Source organism: Laccaria bicolor, genomic scaffold (assembly GCF_000143565.1).
Source record: "Laccaria bicolor S238N-H82 LACBIscaffold_8 genomic scaffold, whole genome shotgun sequence".
NCBI lineage: Eukaryota > Fungi > Basidiomycota > Agaricomycetes > Agaricales > Hydnangiaceae > Laccaria > Laccaria bicolor.
Window position 1 is genome coordinate 1,276,888 of NW_001889879.1, and position 15,420 is coordinate 1,292,307.

A 15,420-nucleotide genomic window follows, 5' to 3' on the forward strand; every position below is an offset into this window, starting at 1 on the left:
ATCTAAAGAAACCTTATCTTACAGGACAACTTGGAGATATACACTGGTATGATGTTCATGGGCACCCTCACACATGACATAAGTCCATGTCTTCGTCATCTGGATTCAGTGGGTCTTCAACATTCAACGTTTTCGAGTTCCATTATTCACTGAAGTATTGTGATATTAGCTAGAAAGTTCAAATTCAGTGCGGCTCTCTGTTCGAGTATCTTTCTAATTACTGACTTGTTTGCAAAGGACGATCAAGTCCTAGATACATCTAAGAAGGAGGTAATTGTATACCGTAATTCTCGTTCAAAAGACTGAAGCTGTTAGCAGCTGCGGAATGTCGAGCGAGCGTATGCGTTTCTGACGCAAAGTTTAGACAAAGTTGTGTCCCTCCGAAATTTCTCGGCACTTCGTTCGATGAAGGTGAATAATTACAAGCTAAATTATTTTGCAATGTCTCATGGTTTAGGATCTCAGTCTGCATTGAAACACACAAGTACACAGAAAGACTCAAATTTCACAGGTAATTCGGAGTCTAGGCGCGCTCGCGTGTCCGGGCCAGGTTCAATCAGCTCTACAACCTCACGAAGCGCCGGAAATCTTGTAGAACTAGAATTATCCGGCCCATCAAACTACACCGCGGTCGATGACTATGGGCCCATAGAGGCTGAAGGACGTCCAGCTGCAATTGACGGACAAACAGCGGGACTCAGTGCTGTATCGTCTCACAGGCAAGTGACGTTAACATTCATCTGTGTACCTGGCAATCATTGATTTCCTACTTTTTTCTTTTCAAAAAAAAAATAGGACTAACCTTGCAGCATTGCTCGCCATCGCGTTCTTCGGTGCCTCAGTAGCGTGGTCCACCCTATTCTCAGGAACACGGGGGAACCTTGAGATTATATCCTGGGCAGCGAGCGTATTCATCGTGGGCTGCGCTGCCGCAGCTTCAGCAAGCTTGCTCGTGGAAACGGATGAATCATTCATGACGAAGTATATCCAGGTCCGATGGACTGTCCGCATCCTTACCATCGTATCAGCTGCACATGTGCTTGCCGGTCTCATCCTTGTCAGCGCTGCCATTGCGGTGTTGGATCCGAGTGCGTCTGAGCCGTCCCCCGGTCCACGGTATGTAATGAAGGCTGCTGGATGGTATGCAGTTGGAATGGCGATGGCTATGGTGATTACGATGATTATGGTGCGAAGACGTTACACGCAACGGACTTGGTTTAGGAGGTGATTCCGACATTTATCCCCATGACCTTGGATTAGATTAAGCATCAACGAAGTTTCACCTCCCTCATCCGCACCAACCGGTTTCTGCTCCCTTCACAAATTTCGCATTGGAATCTTCCGAACCGTCAAATTTAGATAGGCCAACCTAAGTACATATTCGTCGCATAAAGGTCGTACGTTGAGGCTTCCTGGATGGGACGTCTAGGAACAGAGTTGCAATGAGTAGGCTACTTGGTCCATTCTCCTGCATAGCTCGGCTCCTGCATTTTTCTTGGAGATTGAGCCTATCAAAAGCTGCATCCTGTTAGAAGGTTGGCTCACGACCGGAAGAGATCAGAAATTTAGTGTCTGAGAGCACTGCTTGGCGATGGTACAACTTGAAGGATTCTCACGGTGCGACCACAAGCCTCTAAGTAACACCGGGTGAACATGAATTCCTCCTCCCAGATAATCTTCAACGAAGCACATCCATCAAACGTGGGGAATACGTACCATATTATTTCCGGCTCTTTCCGCTCTCTTTCTCTCTTCCTGCTCGTCTTTTCTCCTCTCAATCGGTCACTATCTCATGTTCAGACGATCCCAGCATTCGGACCTCATCAGTATCTCTTCTCGGACAAAGGAAAAGGTTTTGTATATTCCACCAGTTGGGCTTTACCTCGTCTGCTCTCAAGCTGGCAGGTGGAGACGAGCGACCATCCAAATGTACCATGGAGGGTGAACCACATCAACAACGTGCCAATTAGTGCGAGCTCCTAAGCTCTTTTCTGATCAAGTATTGGTGATTTACATGGCGCGTTCATCGTAGCTGCGACATCATCGTACATAACCCTGCCGCCCCCTTTCACCCATATCTATTCTACTGGTGGACCCACTGGTGAAGTTCATCTAGTTGACAGCGAGACGGGTGGCTTTGGCGAGAAAGTACAACAGTTCCTTTTTGTTCCGGAAAGCGAGCTTGAATCCGCTGACAAGACGCGCGTTGCTCTGGTAGGAGACGTGTTTCGTCTCGGGTCGCCCGGACTGACATGTCTACAGCGTTACGGATCTCATGGAATCGAATTTTCCACCCAGGGGCATGCGTTCATTCCCGTCCTCGGCACGGATTCGATTGAGATGTACGCCCGAGATCCAGCAACGGGCCACTTGAGGCATCTTTCTTCCAATGCCTCGCCAAGGGGCCGTGGAGACGGTCCACGACATGTAAAGGTGCATCCGAATGGCAAGATACTATACTGCGTCACTGAGCACAGTAAGTTCTCTCGGTCTCTTTCTTAAACCTCGAAATTCAGTCTTTTGTCAAGCCAACTTTGTGGATGCATACCACATTCATGAGACATCTCTCGCCTATATATCTTCACGCCCCCTCCTCCCCTCAACTCTCAGCGCAACTCCGTCAACGACATCCCCCTCCGATCCTCACACCCGATCGCATTTCCGTGGTGACACCCTCATGCTATCACCCTCCACCTCACAAAATCCCGCACCTTGCGCATTGCTTGCCACCACGCGCGGATCAACCGGCAACGTCAGGGGATGGCTGAGCATCTTCCGCTTGGGCCCATCAGGCGAGTTTCTGGATGATTTTGTGCGATTTGAAACTCCTACGTCGGGCGGGAAGGCGAATGCCCTTGATGTTCGAGCCAAGGAAGACATTGACGGGGGAATGTGGATATTGCTTACGGATGATGACGACCAAGCTGCTACTGGAGCGGGAGGTGGGGTGCGTGTGCTGGAATGGGACGGGTGGGGAAAGGGAAATGTAAGCGTAGTGGCCGAGTGGCCTCCTCGGAACGATGCTTCTCAGGGAGAAACAATGCTTGGAGGTAGCCATGCCATTTGGCTTGATTAGTTGATGGTATGTCATTCGACGTACGAAAATTGGAATGGAGCTGAACCCTGTTTTTCTCAGCACCTTTTCTCGTTTCAGTTGAAAAGGCGCTCGTTTCCGCAGTATTGACATTTGGGTATCTTCATCGCGTGTATATGGTACGCGCATAGCCTCACCACTTTTATTCTCACAAGGCTCTGTATTTTATCACTCGGAGAAAAGACTGGTTCAATTCTTGGCTTCAAAACCGCGACGCTCGTTTTGCTGCGCTTCGGGACCTCTGGAAAAATGAGCGGAGATATAGGTAATTAGTTCCTAAGGACCCATCACATATCGGCATTCAGCACCGCTCTTTGCAGAGGTCGATATGCTGCTCCTGGAGGAAAGCGCCGACTAGATAAGGTTATTGTTTACGGATGGTCCTGGTTGCGAAGCGACAGGCATGTTCGGGTTCCTAGAACTCGCCCCATCAACCTTGACGACGCTCTCAAGGAATATTTGAGCAATTGCGGCACAAAAAGTACCTGTTCAAGCGGTCCGCTCACGGTAGGCCTTGATTAAGTTAACGAATCCAATCGCGTTCAGCCATTTGAATTTTTACAGATGATTGGACCCTGAACGCAAGGACCCACTGTCACCTACTCTCGCCGGCGCTAATCAGTCTATCCCACGTCTCTCTTGAAGGGTCCAAAAGCTGTGAAAAACACAATCTTGACGTAATGAACTCATTTATTCTGGAGATACTTAATGGACGTTCCATCCTTTGTATTAACTCAACATTGTAACCCATGGAGTCTGATTCTACGGTAGGGTTTATCTCTCCCGGCCCTTCTTTCGACTAACTTTCGTTCGAAGCTTCACGTTCAAGACGATCAAGATTTCACCCTGGGTGAATTCCCGCCTGTTGCACATTATCGAAACGTTGGAAGTGGTTTAGGGACGGAGAAATCATGTGCTTCCCCCCCTTCAGATCATGACCCCTCGTTGAGAAAGTCACAACACTTGTCTCCCGAAGAGTTGAACCGGCAACTCCGACATGTCTTCAGACGTAGCCATTCATTCAATGAGGTTGGATATCATGTCTATTTTGGTACTTCAGGCTTGCTGAGCTTGCTCCCATGACAGAACGATTTGAAAGGTGAAGAAGGAAAACGATGGACTTCTGGCGACAGACATTTTCACTATCAGTTGCCGAACTTCGGCGATCCCAGCCAAGCTTGTCACGAAGCCACTCAAAGGATTGATAAGGGCATGTGCGATGCGTGGAGGGACGAAATAGACAAGCTTCTGGTCTTGGTGTGTCATCTATGGATTTCGGCTACAATTCATTGAACTGCTCCATTTTCTAGGCCGGTCTCTTTTCTGCGGTCGTCACCGCGTTCTCCATCGAATCGTATAAGTGGTTGCAACCGAATCCCCAAGACATGTCTGAGCAGCTTCTGGCTCAGATGTCGCAGATGTCTGCACACTTAAATAACCTCGTGAACCAGAGCAAAGCGAAATATCCTCCAATACTTACGGTGCCAATCCCCCGAACCATTTCAGCGTCCGTTATCCGCATCAACTGTTTATGGTTTCTCAGCCTCTCTCTGGCACTTTCAACGGCACTGATAGGCATTCTCTGTATACAATGGATGCGGGAGTACCAAAGGGACGCTCATCTTGGAAATATGGACAGTTTTTCCCTTCGTCAAATGCGCTATGAGGGACTTGAAGCTTGGTACATCCCGACAATCATGGCCGCACTTCCCCTTTTTCTCCAGCTCGGTTTGCTTCTTTTTTTGATGGGTCTCCTTGATTTTCTGTGGAGCTTGAACTGCATCGTGGCTACAATACTCACAGTACTTGTGGGCTCCGTCCTTCTTTTGGTGTTTGCGACTACTATCATTCCCGGTTGGCAATTCATCTTCAGGCGGACTTTACTTGTTCCCCAATGCCCATACAAATCACCCCAGTCTTGGGCGTTTTACAAATTGCTGGCCTTGTTGATGAGAGGCTTGACATTCGTCATCGATAAAACGGTCCGGCTTAATCGCGTTGTATTGTCTGGATTTGTTGGCCGCTTGATTAGGAAGTTCCGCAGGTACCACATACTGGCATCATTTCTCGTTACAGATCATAGATGCTGAAATTTTAATAGGGTTCCAGGCGACCGTGCAGTTAAATCTCTTCATATTTATGACTGGACAGCCTACGACCTTCGGTGGTTACGTGAACGAGACGCTTACGTCTCCAGCGGCTACGCAGAGGAGGTTGAAACTGACTCTTTAAACGGGCTTCAAGAGCTTTGGCGCAACCTTCCCTTCGGCCCACGGGCAGCCCAAGTGAAATTTTCTATTCTTCAATCGCTCTTGCATCGAATGCGAACCGCTCCGATCTGGAAACGTGTTTCTACACTTTCCAAATTGGAAGAGCCAGGACTTCGTAAATCTAGCTTTCTTTGCCTCATACTCGAACTTCAGAAACATCCTTATGCAGAACGGCATCCTCATTTCTCAGGACGAGTTCCCAACTTCAATCTCACCCCCATAGCCGAGGATGTTATGCTGATTGCCAGCCTACAATACACACCTCGTTTGGATGAACCAAATGTGGCTCTCGTCTGTCGGAACCTTGCTATTGAAGCTAGGATCCGCATCCTGAACGCGCTGGACGACCGATACATCTGTGGAGATCCACTTTCTCTAACTTCGTGCTTCGGAAGTATAATAAGCGCTTTCCGACCCGAAGAGCAGTTTGAAGGTACGGAATGTCAATTAATCTTGACATCCCGAACTGACCTCTTTGAAACAGTTTCTGACGAAATTTTGACCCAACTACTACATCTATGTTCTGCGAAAAAATTCTTCCGACTGAAATCCGCAGAATGGTTCGGCGCTGACGACACCCACTGTGTATCCACATATTCTAGCTTACACCTCTTGACCAATGCCGTCTACCACCTAGCTTCGCGGCCCCTTTCGAATCCTGGTTCGCACGCTGCATTGTTCGCAGTCTGCGAACAGCTCGAACAATGGATGGGAAAGTTAGCTTTTAGGGATAGCCAAGACCTGGAAGAGTTGCTTGATTTTGCAGGCGGTATAATTTGGGCCTTTGCTGGCGTATCGCCACACGCAATAAAGAACTGGAAGACCTGCGATGGCTTCGACACAGTCCATTCCCTCATGCGTACTATTAGTGATTTGTTGGAACTCGCCATGAGCGGCGAGCACATCCATCTCCCATCGACCCTCGAGCTTCTGCACCTCCGACCAGACGTGGAATCTTCTGTTGGCCTCTCGCAAGATCCCAGGAAAGTTTTATCAGGGGTTCAAAGCCTCATTACAACGAAATTTGAACTCGATAAAAGCGGATACAAAAGGATTAATCCACTCCAAGCCGAGGAAGAAGTATCCGTTGCATCATGAAACCCGCAGGAAGGCCTTCTCAGTCTTGAATTACCAATCCGGCGACAAAATCTAAGTCGCTTCAAAGATCTTTTGTTACTTTATTTTTATTTATTCACTTGACAAGTCAATCGCGAACGCACTGTAAAAAAAAATAATACAAGTCACATCTACACTACCGTGTTATTACAATCTTCTCATCATAACTTGTACATAAATCCAAAATTCCGAAAGCGCCAAAAAAAAAAAAACAGCTCATTGAAGTAGTTCCCGAAATGAAGGAAAATCCTTCACCGCCAGAATCAGTGACGGCACGACACACGGCTGACGACATTCACGCTCGACGTCGCGTAAAATTTGGTCTACTTCTAGTCGATGCGTCCTCTCAATTTCTAGATCTGTCAGCGCTTCCGCGAGCCGACGCTTGAGCGCTAAAATAAAAAATAAAAATAACAAACGCGTGAATGTTTATTCTGTCTGCTGGAGTATGATGATGAGGTAGATACCATCCATAGTTAATTCTTCAAGGTCATCCAGTGTATCAGCGCTTGTCACCTCTGGAGACCCATAGGGAAGCAAAATTCCCGCGTCCTGATCCTCAAAAATATTCGCTGCATCCTCGGAGTCATCACGTCCTTTCATAGTTCGTCCATCCAAGATATTCTGAGAAGACAGGGACAGAGTCCTGTCCAGTGAGAGCGTCCGCTGAGTATAGGAGCACAGATCAGCAGAGGGCGAACGGCTAGCGCGCGGAGTCTTGATCAAGTGCAAAGACCAAGAAGGAATCGGAGGCAAACCGGGTACCGCAGTGGGAGGCGGAAGACTCGGAGTTGGAGAGCGCGTCCGGGGGACTGACGGAGAAGTGTAATATGGGGATGGCGAGCGTTGGATTGGGAAAGAGAAATATCGTGGTAGCGAGTCGGAACGGCCTGCCAGTGAGCGGCCCAATGGTAGGGGGATTGATAAATCGTCATGCTCGAGTATCTTCCCAAAAACGTCAACAAAAAGGGACACGCTGAGAGAAAAAGTTCAATGTCACCTTCAACCCGGACTCGTCGCTCATCCTGCGTAGCGCGTCCTGGATTTCATCGATTTGCTTGATTATAGACCGTCGCTTTCGTGGGCTCAACGACCTAACGCGCCTACGAGAACCTTTCCTTGATTTTCGTGAGGGAAGCGGGCTGGGCGACGCGTTATGGCGAGAGCGTGAGCGTTGTGGTCGATTTAGAAAGTGACGGCGGCCGCGTTCAGCCTTGGTGTTGACTTCAAGCTCAACTTGCTTAGCAGAAGAACTGCTTGGGCGCTTTCTGAGCCTAATCCTTTTCCTTCCAAATCTGTTGCCGCCAAGCGCCGGCTGAAGCTTTTCGTAGGCGTCGGCGTTCATTTATGGTACAACTTAAGTGGTTCCGGGTTTGGATGTTGAGGATGGAGTGGGTGTCGACGCTGATAAGTGGTCGATGGAGGCTAACGCAAGGCGGTTTTTACCACGCGTTGATTCCCACCTAGGGCGCTTGTCCACTGTAGGGTGTGCCTTTTAGAACTTTGATAGACGCCCACAGCGCTAAGGTCGACGCTTAGAGTTTGTGTTGAAAAATAGGGAATTAAAATTCCTGGAGGTACGATGGTAACGTTGTGAGGCCAACATGAGGTGATTAACCGTAAGGGTTGCGTACTTTGGCTGTGGCCGCCATGTATATCTTTCTGGGAACAATATCTTGTGAAATAATACTTATGTTAAGAACGGACTCGTAGGCGTAGCCTGTATATTGATAACCATCAAGCGACATGAAACAAGTAAAAAAAATTGAAATGGAGGTTGTGAACTGAGAAGAAAAATAATTCTCTCCTACGGGGAGACTTTCAAAACCACATTTACGTACCTTTCTCTTCCTACACATTTCATCAGATAGCCATGCCAGACATGAACGCCGTCTCCGCAAAACATGTCTGAGATAGAAAGGATAGTGTGACCGTTTCAAACTGAGAACATCCTCTGTTGCGAGTGCGTCAACGCGAACTTCGTAAACTTTTCACAGGTCAAGCGAGGCCATTATAAACGCGGTGGCCCCTGTAGAATGCAGCAAAAGAGGCCTTGATATCTTGTTTTTCTTCATATTGTTGTCGCATCTTCGTGAGGGAAACGCAAGGTTTCACGATGAGACACGCGGACTGGCGGCCCATATTTTCTGTGCAGGTCCTCTAACGATCCAAGAGTGATTTCGTCTGCGCACACGGCGCTAAGCTTATGATGCAACGAACTGAAAAATAGGGGATTGAATGCGCGATGATTGCGTTCTGAAGCTGACGCTTCTTTAGGCGGTGAGGTGGTTAACCGTAAGGGTTGCGTACTTTGGCTGTGGCCCCGATGTATATCATTTCTGGAGACAATATCTTGTGAAATAATTTATACGTGAAGAACGGACTTCGGACGCGTAGCCTGTACATATATTAACAACCACCAAACGGCATGGAACCAAGTAAAATTCACATGTCCATATGAATGGAGCTTGTGAACTGAAAAGCAAATTCTCAACTAGGGGAGACTTTCAAAACCACATTTACAATACCTTTCTCTTCCGACAAATTTCATCGGATAGCCATCCCAGACTTCCTGAATTCCGTTTCCGAAAGGCGTGTCTGAGCCAGAAAGTTATAGTGTGACCGTTTCAAATGTGTTGCGAGTGCGAATTTCGTGACTCTCTGGTGAAACCCAGGCCATTTCAACGCGGTGGCCCCTATTGAGCCCAACACCGCTCGCCGACGGAGGTCTGTCTTCTTCAAAGCGTCGTCGCATCTTCGTGAAGGAAACGCGGTGTAAAATAGGGGCTAGGCGGCCCATGTTCCTCGGCAAACGACCCAAAAATGACCTCGTCCCGCGCGCCGTTTGCGTTTCACGACGTGTCAACCCCAATAACATTCCTATCCACAGACAGAAGTCACTTCAAAAACCAAATAAGTTGGTTAGTCACCAAGAAGCACTCATAAAACCCAAGCTCACCACGTCCTCGCAGAACTCCAAATCGCATCGCTCGTTTTCAGAAACGTCTCGGATACTAATGATCGTCTTGAGTGCCCAAATGCCGAAGACGAATACACCACTGCCGACGAATAGTTGCATGTCCATCCTCAGTAGTCTTGGTCGCGCGGGGGAGGAGGATAGGGGACGTGGAATTGAGTCGTGGAAGGGTTCAAATATTAGGAGGAGGAAGAAGAAGACGAGCGGAATTAGTTGGAATGGGAACTACGCGCGCGATCGGAAGCAGAACTGAGTGAGACTATAACGCCTGTCTTGTATTGTGGGTATTAGAATAACTGTTGCGATGATGGGGGATGGGAGCGCTCCGCAGCGGGGGGGTTGATTGTAAGGGTAGCAACCAATTGTCCGATGTTTTTAAGAGAAGGACGGGATGCATGCTTCTGTGTTCATAATGCGCCGAGGCCCGAGGGGTGGGGTGTGTTGTTTGGATTGGAATGTAAGATGAATGTCACTGGAGTTCATTCATCGTACATTTATGACGCTGGTGGTGTTTCGCTTGGCTGGACGTGTAGCGGATAGGCTTATCGTTAGACATATTTCGCGCCTAAGTTCTTTTCTTCCGCGAGGCGCAGTCGTCAAGGATAGGGGGCCGAAAAGAAAGGGATTGGAGCTGTATTTGCACTTGTTTCATTCCGTTGGCATTGCAACCAACGCAAGTTTTGTCCTGAGCTCACCAGTCATCAAGTCGTCCTCAAGCTTTTCACTACAAGACCGTCAACATGGTACGTCCAAATCTCTTCCCAATCGTCCCAACCGCCGTTTCAAAAGCACATATGTCTCTTTTATCGTGCTGGATTGGCGGAGAAACGATGGATCGCAGAGCTGACTTTTGGATGATGCTTCCTCTAATCTAGCCCCCCAAAAAAGTCAAGGCACCCAAGGAAGAAAACACCGTCTCGCTCGGTCCACAAGTCGCAGACGGCGAGCTTGTCTTTGGCGTTGCCCACATCTACGCTTCGTTCAATGATACCTTTGTCCACGTTACCGATCTCTCAGGCAAGGAAACCATCTCTCGCGTCACCGGTGCGCAATCCATCCCTTCTTCCTCGTTACATCATGCTAATAAGAAGGAAATTGAAAGGCGGAATGAAAGTCAAAGCAGACAGAGACGAGTCGTCCCCATACGCAGCCATGCTTGCCGCGCAGGACGTTGCTACTCGATGCCGTGAAGTCGGCGTGACGGCCCTCCATATCAAACTCCGCGCTACTGGAGGCACTGGGACTAAAACCCCTGGTCCAGGTGCTCAGAGCGCACTTAGGGCACTTGCGCGTGCTGGGATGAGGATTGGGAGGATTGAGGATGTGACGCCTGTGCCTACTGATTCTACGAGGCGTAAGGTGCGTTTTGACTTTCTTTTTTTGTTGTTGTTGGTGTGGGTTGATGCTGATTGCTTTTTTAGGGTGGTCGTCGTGGTCGTCGTCTCTGATTGGATTTCTTGTGTTGGGAATGGGTGGTGTAAAAAAATTGCTTGTATTACATTGTCGATGCTCAATGCTAAATGTCGCCGCTCGACGCGCATCAGGGCTCATTAACGTGAACCTGACCCGTGGTCGTCCACTCCAAATTGTGTTGGCGTTTCCTATCCTCAGATTCCCGCAGTTATGTAGATGCCATACTGATTCCTAATTTCTTGATTTTTGAGACCTTTTGATTCGTCACCACAACGTCACCCGGGCGATGAGACCCCTCCGAGATGACCATAAAAGGTTCCGATCGGACGACCATACCCGCCCTTACACTTGAACCTAGACCATGGAGCTCAAACTAGTCTACCGCGCCCTAAGAAAAGTATCAGATTGGACAGTCACAGGCTATTACTCGGATTGCGTCGTCGAAGGTGGCGAGAACGTCCCTGAAACAGGTCCTCTTATCATGTACGTCGCCAACGTCGATTATCCACGACTTGATTAACCATATACTACTAGAGCCTCAACGCACCATAACGAGCTCATCGATATCGCTGCACTCAGTATGTCTCTTCATCCTACCCCCTTTACTCACTCACTCACCTCAACTTGTAGCTGCGACAATCCCCTACCGCCGCCATGTCTCCTTCTGGGCCAAATCAACCATGTTCGCCAATCCAATCACACGCGCCATCCTCGAATCTTCCGGCGCCATTCCCGTACGGCGGAACCCCAACAACGGCTCTGGCTCCTCCGCAAAGACGAACAACGGCGACCCCTCGCGATCGACTTTATTCCGAGAATCCTCTGCTGCACTCGCTGCAGGCCAAGTTATTGGTGTGTTCCCGGAGGGTACGAGTTATACGTCGTATCGTATATTGCAGGTGTTGCCTGGCGCTGCGTGGGCTGCTGTTGAGTTTCTTAGGTCCCAGCAGAGAGGGGTGAAGACGGGGTTGAAGCTTGTTCCGGTGGCGGTTGTTTATACTGATAAGGCGAGGTATAGGAGTAGGGTGCGTTTCTTTCTTTCTTTCTTTGTGGTGTTCTTGAGTTTCTCATCGGTCTTTTTAGATATTGGTAAAGTACGCCTGAATGAAGTGGAATAGGATGTGCGCTGACGTTTGGAGTTAGGTATTGCCCGCCTATTCATGTCGATGATTATGCGGAGGAGTTGTTTGAGGAAACGGCTGATCCTGATGCTGCTTCGCGCAGCGTCGTGAAGAAGATCATGGTTCAGGTGGAGAAGCAGATGATGGAGAACACGATCAACGCGCCGGACTGGTAAGACTTTCACATATCATAGCATACTCTTGGCTCAAGTCATGATGATAGGGACACCTTGTGCGCCGTGCGCTCAGCTCGACACTTCCTCTGGACCGACGAACGCAACATCAAGCTCGCAGACTGGGTTGGCGTCTCCCAAAGGTAAGTAACTACATCACTTCATCCATATAAAACCATACTCACTTTCTCAAAAGACTAGTAACCATATTCGACAACACCCTATCACCAACCACCCACCTAAAATCAGCACTAACAAAATACTTTGCCCTCCTCCATTTCACAGGGATCAAACACTCCATCCTCGCCTCCCTCTCCCCTTCCTCTCCCACATCCTCTTCTTCTCCGCCATCACACCCCCTAGTCCAACCAACCATCTCCCTACTAACCTCCCTGCCCGTCGCCCTCATCCGCCTCGCCCTCTTCCTCCCGCCCCTCCTCTTCTTCACACCGGGATACATCCTCGGCCGTCTCTCCGCGCGTTGGCTCGCATCAACCGAAGAAGAAGAGACGCAGGCGCAGTTTAAAGCTGTTGGTGGGGGGTTGGGAGTGATGACGACTTTTGCGCTTGTCCTGGGGTTCGTGAACAGGTGGGACGTTTGGAGTAGTACCCTTGGTGGGTGGGTGAAGGTTTTGTTGGGGGTTGTGGGTATGGTGAAGTGGCATAATGTTTTGGTGGATTGTAATTATAGACAGTGAGTCCTTTCCCCCCCCCTTTTTTTTTCCCCCTTCTTCCCCACTTGCTTGAGTTGTCGTGTTCTGAAACTAACGGGGTTTATGTAGACTGCAACGGATATTGACGTATCATAAACTCCTCATGGCGTTTACGCTTCCACGATTGAAGCTCGATCCGGGGCAGATGGAGGTGTACATGAAGCCTCCACGACCACCTGCCAACCCTTTCGTCAAAGGACCTCCTCAAGGTGACACTGCTGTTGCTTTGGAGGTTGTCCCGATACGAGCTCCAGGAACGTCGAGGGAATTGGTACGACGGCTTTTGGACGCTCGAGATGAGGCCCAGGAAGCGCTTTCGGGGTATTTGAGGGAGGGGACCGGGGAGGCGGAGGGTGAGGCGTTGGTGGAGTTGTTGGTGGGTAAGGGGGCGGTGGTGTTGTAAGACGTGGGGATGGGATGAGAGGTGATGAGAGGGCGGTCGCTATGTATTTACGGTTAGTGCCACTTTAGAATTGAAAGTTCCATGGTCTGAGACTTGAATGTTTTTGAAGGACTGCTTGCCATTCCAAACGCATGTTTTTCTTGTCACCTATATGGGCTTTAATGGAGCAACCTAGAATGCTCGAAAGAACGAAGGATTGACCGCCTCGCGCCATCAGAAAGGAAAGACTCAGCAGAGTCTTTACGACACCGATATCTGCCCAACGAACCCTTCCCATCCATAACCAACCTTCTAAACCCTTGTCTCCGGCCGCACGCCCACCACAACTATTACAGCAAATGGCTTTCATCGTGTGGACTGCAACACATGACGCACCACAACTTTTTCATGGCTTCCAGAGTCGCTCTTCCCTGGCTCAGTTAGGACCACGTTGTCTGGTCGAGCGACAACATACCAGCGCTACCTTGGAGTTTCAGACATGTCGTCAAAATAGTGTGGCTCCGCACCACATCCAACGCCCTTTCTTTCTATGATGTTGCAAGAAAGTCAGGTGTTAGAAGGGCTCTTATCACTAGGAGGATAATATGCGGAGATCCTTCAGCGCTTATTAGATCTCATGCCTCGTGCCCTAGCCTGGCGTTTGGCGCATGGACGAGAACAACATATACCCACTCTCAAACCTCACGTCGTTAAGCACGACAACGACGACCTCCTATCCAAATCCTACTGAAACCAATGCTCATTGTCCACCCTTCAAGCTCTTGCGATATCTGTCTGGATGCCTATGATTGGGACATCCCGACACAGATGCCTCACGCTATACCCTGCGGCCATATCTTCTGTAAAACGTTGGTCTTACTACTCCAATCTAAGGGCTACAATCTGTGGTTTTCGCGCATTCTAATGCAATAACAGCTGTCTAATGTCGATGACATCACCAAGTTGCCCCTTTTGCCGCAAGCCGTTCGTCGGTAGTCGCATCGTAAAGCTGCACGTCGACCGTCCAGCATCGTCGGAGCAGGGTGTAGAGGATGTTGAGCTACTGCGGAGACTTGATGCAGAGGAAGCGAAACGTCAGGCCGAGCTTGAAGCTGCTGTGGAACAGAGTAAGCAACGCAAGCGGGCACTACGAGAATCTTTGGAAAGGGCGCATCGGCTGCAAGAACAGCGCGAGGAAGAGGCTGAAGCTCGAAAACGACAATCGCCTACTGTGGCAGGAAAAAGTGCTTTTGGTGCTGTGCCCAGTCCAAGGGATGTTCGTATCGAGGAGCTTTTTGGCCTTTTCAGTGAACTTTCCGTCACTCGCACTGTCGAGTCTGCGGCGCCACCCTTAACCCGCTGGCGGCGAGGGGAAGGAGGAAGTTGGGGGGAAAGGCGGGACGCTGCCACAAATTCACTTGAGAGCACTGCCGCGCCACCGTCGATCCGACGGGGAGAAGGAGGAGGTTGGATCCCAAGGTCAGCAAGGAGGAACACAAATACCGGTTACACAAGCTCATTCGCGAGCTCGACCTATGCGCCTCTGCATGCTACGCCTTTTACTTTTGTGAGCGATTCTGAAGACGGAAACGGGTCTCCCTGAGATGGAGGTAGGCTCCTCTCTAGATTTTAGGCAATTCCGCTTGGGCACCGGTACTCCCCTTCACGACTATCAGTATGCGCAATCCTTCACGGGCCTTAGGCACTACTTATCATCATCCTTTAATCCATGCCTTCGACTCTACTAATCTACTTAACAGGGCTCACACGTTGTACACATCATATCTCATATACCATTATATTGTTTACTTCAATGATTTGCGTCTCGATGACTGGTTACGAAACCCGCTGGTCATCTTTGAATCTTTGATGCTCCCGAAGGGCTTCAAGGAAGATGCAACGATTTTTCAAGATATTCTTCGCTACACATTACATCGCTGAGTACAGTACAAGGTACACAAGGTAACTCTGTAGCTGATATATACAGAAACAGCAGCACTGCTAGCTTGGGAAATCTCAGGAAATCTCGTCAACGTTAAAATTTCATACAAGTGAAAGCTCAAGTTCCCCTTCACTTGCAGTCTAAAGCTCCTCCAGGCTCCCTTCGACCACCAGCTCCTCCAGGCTCTCTTCGACTACCAGCTCCTGCGGGCTCTCTTCG

The 15,420-nt window shown here is 49.3% G+C and overlaps 8 protein-coding genes across 8 annotated transcripts; all 8 read left to right on the top strand.

Moving 5' to 3' along the window:
• Window positions 1-441: 441 nt before the first annotated feature.
• Window positions 442-885, top strand: LACBIDRAFT_318271 (uncharacterized protein; the record flags this gene model as incomplete). Its single annotated transcript, XM_001879272.1, has 2 exons — window positions 442-719; window positions 810-885. The coding sequence occupies 2 exons, from the start codon at window positions 442-444 to the stop codon at window positions 883-885; spliced, it is 354 nt and encodes a 117-aa protein (XP_001879307.1).
• Window positions 886-1,653: 768 nt separating this feature from the next.
• LACBIDRAFT_318272 (uncharacterized protein) lies at window positions 1,654-3,076 on the top strand (the record flags this gene model as incomplete). Its single annotated transcript, XM_001879273.1, has 3 exons — window positions 1,654-1,969; window positions 2,033-2,476; window positions 2,529-3,076. 3 exons carry the CDS (start codon window positions 1,654-1,656, stop codon window positions 3,074-3,076), a joined length of 1,308 nt encoding a protein of 435 aa, XP_001879308.1.
• Window positions 3,077-3,843: 767 nt separating this feature from the next.
• LACBIDRAFT_318273 (uncharacterized protein) lies at window positions 3,844-6,462 on the top strand (the record flags this gene model as incomplete). The annotated part of the gene is made up of 6 exons (XM_001879274.1): window positions 3,844-3,861; window positions 3,911-4,123; window positions 4,181-4,351; window positions 4,405-5,138; window positions 5,196-5,797; window positions 5,849-6,462. 6 exons carry the CDS (start codon window positions 3,844-3,846, stop codon window positions 6,460-6,462), a joined length of 2,352 nt encoding a protein of 783 aa, XP_001879309.1.
• A 1,922-nt stretch (window positions 6,463-8,384) lies between these two features.
• Window positions 8,385-9,710, top strand: LACBIDRAFT_325824 (uncharacterized protein; the record flags this gene model as incomplete). The annotated part of the gene is made up of 3 exons (XM_001879275.1): window positions 8,385-8,405; window positions 8,758-8,775; window positions 9,156-9,710. 3 exons carry the CDS (start codon window positions 8,385-8,387, stop codon window positions 9,708-9,710), a joined length of 594 nt encoding a protein of 197 aa, XP_001879310.1.
• Window positions 9,711-10,174: 464 nt separating this feature from the next.
• Window positions 10,175-11,066, top strand: LACBIDRAFT_184206 (40S ribosomal protein S14). Its single transcript, XM_001879276.1, has 4 exons — window positions 10,175-10,200; window positions 10,333-10,501; window positions 10,560-10,816; window positions 10,879-11,066. The coding sequence occupies exons 1-4, from the start codon at window positions 10,198-10,200 to the stop codon at window positions 10,903-10,905; spliced, it is 456 nt and encodes a 151-aa protein (XP_001879311.1). The 5' UTR covers window positions 10,175-10,197; the 3' UTR covers window positions 10,906-11,066.
• Window positions 11,067-11,231: 165 nt separating this feature from the next.
• On the top strand, window positions 11,232-13,563 carry G3PAT-2 (glycerol-3-phosphate O-acyltransferase; the record flags this gene model as incomplete). The annotated part of the gene is made up of 10 exons (XM_001879277.1): window positions 11,232-11,353; window positions 11,405-11,448; window positions 11,501-11,895; window positions 11,954-11,964; window positions 12,014-12,163; window positions 12,215-12,307; window positions 12,361-12,741; window positions 12,856-12,858; window positions 12,947-13,253; window positions 13,456-13,563. 10 exons carry the CDS (start codon window positions 11,232-11,234, stop codon window positions 13,561-13,563), a joined length of 1,614 nt encoding a protein of 537 aa, XP_001879312.1.
• A 55-nt stretch (window positions 13,564-13,618) lies between these two features.
• Window positions 13,619-13,813, top strand: LACBIDRAFT_318276 (uncharacterized protein; the record flags this gene model as incomplete). Its single annotated transcript, XM_001879278.1, has 1 exon — window positions 13,619-13,813. One exon carries the CDS (start codon window positions 13,619-13,621, stop codon window positions 13,811-13,813), a length of 195 nt encoding a protein of 64 aa, XP_001879313.1.
• A 202-nt stretch (window positions 13,814-14,015) lies between these two features.
• On the top strand, window positions 14,016-15,200 carry LACBIDRAFT_293759 (uncharacterized protein; the record flags this gene model as incomplete). The annotated part of the gene is made up of 4 exons (XM_001879279.1): window positions 14,016-14,128; window positions 14,223-14,535; window positions 14,843-14,934; window positions 15,020-15,200. The coding sequence occupies 4 exons, from the start codon at window positions 14,016-14,018 to the stop codon at window positions 15,198-15,200; spliced, it is 699 nt and encodes a 232-aa protein (XP_001879314.1).
• Window positions 15,201-15,420: the final 220 nt, after the last annotated feature.